The 7,500-nt window shown below is 37.3% G+C and overlaps 1 protein-coding gene across 1 annotated transcript in view; it reads right to left on the bottom strand.

Moving 5' to 3' along the window:
• LOC125034697 (sodium- and chloride-dependent GABA transporter 1-like) overlaps positions 1 to 7,500 on the bottom strand; it is a 60,546-nt gene that overhangs the window by 15,744 nt on the left and 37,302 nt on the right. The window contains exons 4-6 of the mRNA XM_047626614.1: positions 4,690 to 4,791; positions 2,164 to 2,350; positions 1,025 to 1,157 (exon numbers count right to left, since the gene is read on the bottom strand). Of these exons, the coding sequence (XP_047482570.1) occupies positions 1,025 to 1,157; positions 2,164 to 2,350; positions 4,690 to 4,791 (422 nt within the window). The remainder of the gene's footprint in view (positions 1 to 1,024; positions 1,158 to 2,163; positions 2,351 to 4,689; positions 4,792 to 7,500) is intronic.

Genomic DNA, 7,500 nt, shown 5'->3' with positions numbered 1-7,500 from the left:
GAGAAAGAGAGAGAGAGAGAGAGAGAGAGAGAGAGAGAGAGAGAGAGAGAGAGAGAAATAGATGGACAGACAGTCAGACAGAGAAAGGGAGAAAGAGAGAGAGAGAGAGAGAGAGAGAGAGAGAGAGAGAGAGAGAGAGAGAGAGAGAGAGAGAGAGAGAGAGAGAGAGAGAGAGAGAGAGAGAGAGAAAGAGAGAGAGAGAGACTATATAGCATAAACCCCCTCGTATCACACTGTCTTCCAAAGTAGGCCCTTTCCCTGATCCTCTTTCTCTCCCCTCTTCTCTCCCTCCCTTATTCTCTTCCCGAGAAAAGCTAATTAGGATAAGGTCCGCAAATGCCTCGGCGCGCGGGAAGTACCAATTAACACGGGAATAACAACACCACCATTCCTCCACGCCCCTTGTCGCGTCATCATCACATTAACGGTTTGCATCACGCCCATGACAAACGAGCTGCTTGAGTGTTGTTGTATTTGTTGTATTTGTTGTATTTGTTATATTTATTCTATTTTTTCACAATCGCCTTTTCTTTTCTTTTTTTTCTTTTTTCTTTTTGGAATTTTGAAAGATAATGGCGATAGATTCTTCTCCTTTTTTCAATCTATTTTGTTTTATTATTGCGTAACTTATAGGTTATCTGAGACCCCTGAGTACTCACTCATTCTTCCCCTCGTGCACGTCGTAGGGGCTGAGGGGAAACGCTACTTCCAGGCGATCATCTTGCCCACGAACGGATAAGGGATTATTGTGGAGATTTTTACCTGCTCGCCCTTTCCGTGGTAAACGTAACGACCCTGTACAATCACACACACACACTCCCCTCTCGCGTCCCTCAAGCTCCGCTTTCTCCTTCTCATTACCCCCCCGCGCAAATTATCAGCTCAGATCTTTTTCTTTCGTCTCCCTCAGTCCCCTTAATGAGGATGGTCACATTCCCTTTCCCCTTTCCCACTCCTTTCTCTCTCTATTTCTCTCACTCTTTCCTTTGCTACGCTATCAGTCCAAACGGCGGCTGCTTCTTACCTTTCCAGTCCATTTGACGCCCTTCCAGATGCAGAAGTAACAGAGGATCCAAGCCAGGAGGAGAGTCAGGGCCAACTCCCAGCGGACGGTGCCTGGATGATCAATGCCTTCGGAAATTTGCAGAGCCCGTTTTCTGTGGAGAAGAACGTACAGGGTTAAGACCGCGCGATTTTGGGCGAATTCGAGGAAAAAATGACGACGGTTGTGTTCTGGAAGTGAGTTAGTTTGTTCAGGTCTAGGTAATCGATTCGAGAAGATTCTAGAAGGAATGTGTTTTGATGGGATTATAAGCCCTTGCATCCGGGAGGTTTCTACGTTAGGGAGGGATGCTGAACATGGAGGTTTTGGCGGGATTTTAAATTTGTTTTTCGTATAATATCAGTGAGCTTCGGTTGGTTTGCCTTGTTTTCCAAAAAGCAAACCTAACCTGCTGTCTTATTGGAAAACAATCGTTGTATATTGCATTGTTTTGGGGAGATTGAAAGACATTCTAGAAAGTTTTGGTGAAGAGGTCTTAAAGGGAATTAAACTTTTCGTATACAGGTATCTTAGTGCACCTGTTGTTTCTCTCTCTCTCTCTCTCTCTCTCTCTCTCTCTCTCTCTCTCTCTCTCTCTCTCTCTCTCTCTCTCTCTCTCTCTCTCTCTCTCTCTCTCTCTCTCTCTCTCTCTCTCTCTCTCGTTCTCTCTCTCGTTCTCTCTCTCTCTCTCTCTCTCTCTCTCTCTCTCTCTCTCTCTCTCTCTCTCTCTCTCTCTCTCTCTCTCTCTCTCATACACACAAAATATATTTATATATATATAGAAAGATCGATACATATACAGAGAGACAAAGAGACAGATAGTCAGATTGACAGAGATAGATAGAAAGATATAAAATTAGACAGAGAGAAAAAGGGAGTGTGAAAGAGACAAAGGTTAAAACAATGAAGAGACGAAAAGAAAAAAGAGAGAATATGGAAAGCAGAAGATAAGAAACAGAATTAAAAGAGAGAGAAAAACAAAACAGACAGACACACAACACCAACACAACCACAACCACCCAACAAAACGAAAAAAAAAAATAACAACAAAAAAATATAAACATAATAATAAAACAGAATACGAAAACAAATGAATAAAAAACCAAACTTCTCCCACTTACTCCCAGAACTCCTTGACGGGATCGGTGATGTTCAACACACTGACCCTCGTAAGGTTGCCGACGGTGCAGAAGGTTTCGTTGGCGGTGGAATTGTAGGATTCGTCCCAGCATTCGAGGCTGTTCCGGGCGTAGGGGGACACGCAGGTCTCAGTGTTCCACCAGTTGTTGCACGAGCCCCATGGTAGCTCTGAGGGGGTGGAACGGCGGGGGAACAGTGGGGGATAGAGGGAAGGAGGTGGGGGATAGAGGGAGGGAGGTGGGGGATAGAGGTAGGGAGGTGGGGGATAGAGGGAGGGAGGTGGAGGATGGAAGGAGAGGGTTGGAGGGGAAGGGTGGGGAGGAAAGGGAGGGATGGGGTGCGAGAGGAAGATAGGATGGGAGGGAGGTGAAGAAAGGTGTTGGAGTAGATAGGGTGAGAGGAGGGAGCGAGGGATGGGGAAGGGGAGATAAAAGGTAGAGGAAGGGAAAAGAAAAGAAAAAAAAGAAAGAGGATAAGATGAGCAGGTAAAGAACGAAGTGAAGAAGGAGAGAGAAAGGAGGAGAGGAGCAGGGAGAAGGCGGAGAAGAGGAGGAGAAAGGGACAGGGAAAGATAATGAGAGAGGAATAGGGAGAGAAAAGGGAGAAATAGATAGGGAAGAAGGGAGAAGGGAAAGGGAAGAAGGAGAGAGCGAAAGGGAGTGTGGTGCAGGAGAGGGGGATGGAAAAGGGGACAATGAGTGAAGGGGAGGAAAGCACAGGAAGAGAGGATAGGAGAGAAAGGGACAGTAATAGACAGGAAGTGACGGCGAGAGTGAAAGAGAAGGGAGAGAGAGGAAGAAAGAAGGAGAGGAATAAGAGATGAAACAGATGGGAGAAGAGAGGGGGAATAAAGGGAGAGGGATAGAGAGGGGGAAAGGGAGGGAGGAGGGAGGGAACAAGAGCATATTTTAGTCTCTCGGAGATTGATCCGGTAAGCAAACGTCTGTGGAGGTGATGGGTAGTGATCGATGAGCTCGTGTCTTTGTAGGCAAGGCAGAGATAATCCTATTTTGACTGAATGGGGCTGTTTGGTGATCAGGCGAGGCTATTCAGACAGCTGGGTGATTACCGTGTTTATGCTACAGCTAATTCAGAGGTCACGTGTGTGTGTTGTAGTTGAGACGTTGAAGGAATTGCAAGTTTTCAATGTCCGGGTAAAAATGAGGTTATCGGGCGGCTAATGGAAATCATAATATGAACTTACACGAAGGAAAATAATGCCTGGATCTGTGGATTTCAATGAAATGAAAAGTGTCTGGCGGAAAAATGTATGATGACCTAAATCTATAGCAAATGTTCGGCTTAAAAAAAGTGAACATATCCTCATTCTTCGAATCATTGTTACAGACATGATTCAGTACGTGAATAGAAATAGTTTTATGAACAGGGCACAATGCCTTGATAATCAGGATAACATATCTGCAACCGATATTCCATGCATTGGTTTCGATGTTAAAGATTTATCACTGATTTTTCATATCCTAGATCCATGTATTAGCCATTCTGGACGGTATAAATATATCTACAAAAGCTTTAGTATGAATAATATAAATTTACAGTTTTGTCTCTGATGTATCATATAAATGAAAGCCTTTTCATCAAGAGAACGGATTTGTCAATACACCAAGAACTCTTACATATGCAAATCGAATACTCTGCTGAAGAAAAATTATTATTCTTACGATCAACCTGTTCGGGAAAAGTAGGCATGCGTGGCAAAAGAAGATGCATAACACTGCTGGAAGAACTTATACTCACTCTCCGTGGCAACTGTGAGCGGCAGCAAGACCAACGAGATCCACAAGTACATCAAAATGGAAGACGGAGTTAGGAAAAAAAGAGGAAAAAAGATTTTGAAAAGACGTGGAGAGAGAGATGAAAACCATCAGTGAGCCAAAAGCAGTAAAAAAAAAAATCTGGTTTGCTCTTAAACCAACAGCCAAAAGTCCTGTTTTTTTGCTGTTTGGTTTGTGCTTTTATCCTTTGTGTGTGTGTGTGTGTGTGTGTGTGTGTGTGTGTGTGTGTGTGTGTGTGTGTGTGTGTGTGTGTGTGTGTGTGTGTGTGTGTGTGTGTGCGTGCGTATGCGTGTGCGTGTATGTAAACTTTCTACGCTAATTTTATACCTGTACTTTCCGTACAGATTAGAACTAGGCAGAATAGATATTTAGAAGAATGAGCAGCAAGCATTACATCTTTAAAAGCATCACATGGAAGTGCATGACAAAGGAAACAGCATATATAGAAAATACCATCAGATTGAGAAAAAAAGGAAGTTAAAATACAGTCAATCAGCGTATATGAAAAATTACAAGACAAAGAGAAAACTAAAATTACAAAAAAAAAAAAAAAAAAAAAAAAAAAAAACGCGCCATCTTTTATCAGAACACGAAGACAAGAAACTGCCAATCAACAGTTTAAAAATATATCGTTACCCATCTTATTCATAACAGCCATGCATTCTACCACAATATACCCACGACCACGACCCCAATGCCAGGACGACTTACGGGCAGTGAGACTCTGGAAGAAGTAGAAAAGCGCCCAGCACAAGACGACAATGTAGTAGATGTTAAGCCACACGGACATGACAGCGGCGCCATAGCCAACACCTGTAGGGAGGAGGAGGAGCTTAGTCACGGTGTCGATGCTGTTGTTGGTTTTTGTTTTTTGTGGTCGCTGTATTTGTTTTTGTCATTATTTTATATTGTCGTTATTATTGTTTTTGTTATTATTAATATTATTATCCTTGTTGTTGTTATTATTACTATTATTATTGTTGTTATTATTATTTTTATTATTAATAATATTATTATTAATATTATTACTATCATTATTATTATTATTATTATTATTATCATTATTATTATTGTATTATCGTTATCATTATTGTTATTATTATTATTATTATTACAATTAAACTATTTTATTATTATCATTTCATTATTATCACTTATCGTTATTACTGTTATTATTGATATATTATTATTATCATTATTATTATCATTATTATTATTATTATTATTATTATTATTATCGTTATTACTGTTATTATTGATATATTATTATTATTATTATTATAATTATTATTACTATTATAATTTATTATCATTATCACTGTTATCATCATTAGTACTGTATTACTGTCATCATTACTATTATCATTGTTATCATGATAATTATTAATATTATCATTGTTATTATCCTTATCATTATTAATGTTACTATCATTACTACTATTATTATTATTGTTGTTGTTGTTGTTGTTGCTATCATTATCATTATCGCCATTATAATTATGATGGGTATCATTATCATTGTTGTCATCATCATTGTAGTTATTATCATTATTATAATTAGTAGTAGTAGTATCATTATAATGATTATTATTATTTCTATTATTATCAATATTATTATTATCATTAGTTAGTTTTAAAATTATTATCATTAATATTATTGTTATTGATGTTATTGTTATTATTATTATCACTACTACTACTATCATTATTACCATCATTATTTTCATTATCAAAATCATTGTAATTCCATACCTTATCATTATCACCATGAACACCAAGACTATTACTATGATTATCACTCTAAGAAATAAAAATACAAGCATAATCTCTTCACACATTGTATCTGCTAACCAAATGAAAGGCTTATGTCTTTTTTCTGAAATTTAATAATGAAACTCGTCATTTCGCGCTGACTATAAATAACGAAAATATGTGAGACCATTGTTGTTTTCATTATGACCCGTTGACTTTTGCAACGCTGCGCCTCTTTATGTGCATATACACATTGTCTGTGTGTGTTTGAGTATTTTTTTTTTGCGTGTGTGTTTGTGTGTGTGTGTGTGTGTGTGTGTGTGTGTGTGTGTGTGTGTGTGTGTGTGTGTGTGTGTGTGTGTGTGTGTGTGTGTGTGTACGTATATGCATTTATTTATATGTATGTATGTGTGTATATATGTATGTAATTATGTATGCACGTATGTTTGTATGTACGTATGTATGTATGTACGTGTGTATGTATATACGTATATATGTACGTACGTATGTATGTATATGCATAAAAAAAAAGGAATTTGATCGTCTATATTATCATAAATCTCACCAAACAGTTCAGCGCATCAAACACAACGCTTATACGTAACGGCTATGGGATGCAATAAATTTTAAGCCTGCAACGTTATGTAGGTCCAAGCTAGAATCACGTTTTCATTGCATGTTGCATAATTGGAGGCTCCCCTTGTAACGGCCAAGCCTATTTTTATTTCATTTGTTTATTTATTTGTTCATTATTATCGTTATTTTTAAGGGAAGCTATAGTATGTGTTAACGAAGTATAGCATTATCTTTGTTATAATTATTATCATTATTATTAATATCATTAATCGCATTTTTATTTATATTACTATTATCACTACTATTATTATTATCATATTTCTTATCATTATTATTATTACTATTATTATCATTATTATTATTATTATTCTGATTATTATCATTATTATTGTTGTTATTACTATTCTTATTATTATTATAATAGTAGTAGTGGTGGTAGTAGTAGAAGCAGTATTAACATTTATTTTTATCATTATTATTAATTAGCATTTTCGTGGCCATTTTTATCTAATGGAGGTAAATGGGTAACCGTGTTGATATTTTGAAGTCCTGTGGTTTTCGGTGTAAAGTTACAAACTTTGAAGCTGCAGTGCGCGTCCGCTAGTTCGATTGTTTACCGCCAGGTGGCCTAACGGCAAAAATTATGGAATCAGCAAATATCTGTTTTGTGATAATACATCTTTCGAGCAATTAAATATCTTTGAATAGATTGTTTTGAGATCTAAGTGTTACATATGAGCATTTTCACCAAGAGCCTGTATATATGTATATATGCATTGATAAATAGGCCGAACGTAATTTTAGGTAGCATAATACTCATAATTTAAAGATGTGATGTTTATTCCCATCGTAATTCATTTATTTTTATGATTTTGACATTTATTTTCCGGTCTGGCATTACTAAACGGTTTCTATGGCCGACTGATAAAAATATATCCCACCATTACACACTTTTTTTTCACGAAATGCAGTTAAATCAGGCAGAGATAGCGCAATGTTATCCGTATTTCATCCAAAATTTTGCGCCCAAAAAGTATGGCACAGTTTCATAAATTGTACATTTAAATCTGACATTACAGCGGGAATAATCATTGGTTGTCATAATCCTCTTGAAATCTCTTTTCTGTTTGTTTTATACTATTTTTATTCACTTTTTTATATGATTAGTAAAAATAGAAGGTGAAATCATCCACA

This window comes from Penaeus chinensis, chromosome 18, assembly GCF_019202785.1.
Source record: "Penaeus chinensis breed Huanghai No. 1 chromosome 18, ASM1920278v2, whole genome shotgun sequence".
NCBI lineage: Eukaryota > Metazoa > Arthropoda > Malacostraca > Decapoda > Penaeidae > Penaeus > Penaeus chinensis.
This window is presented reverse-complemented; position numbering and strand designations above follow the sequence as displayed.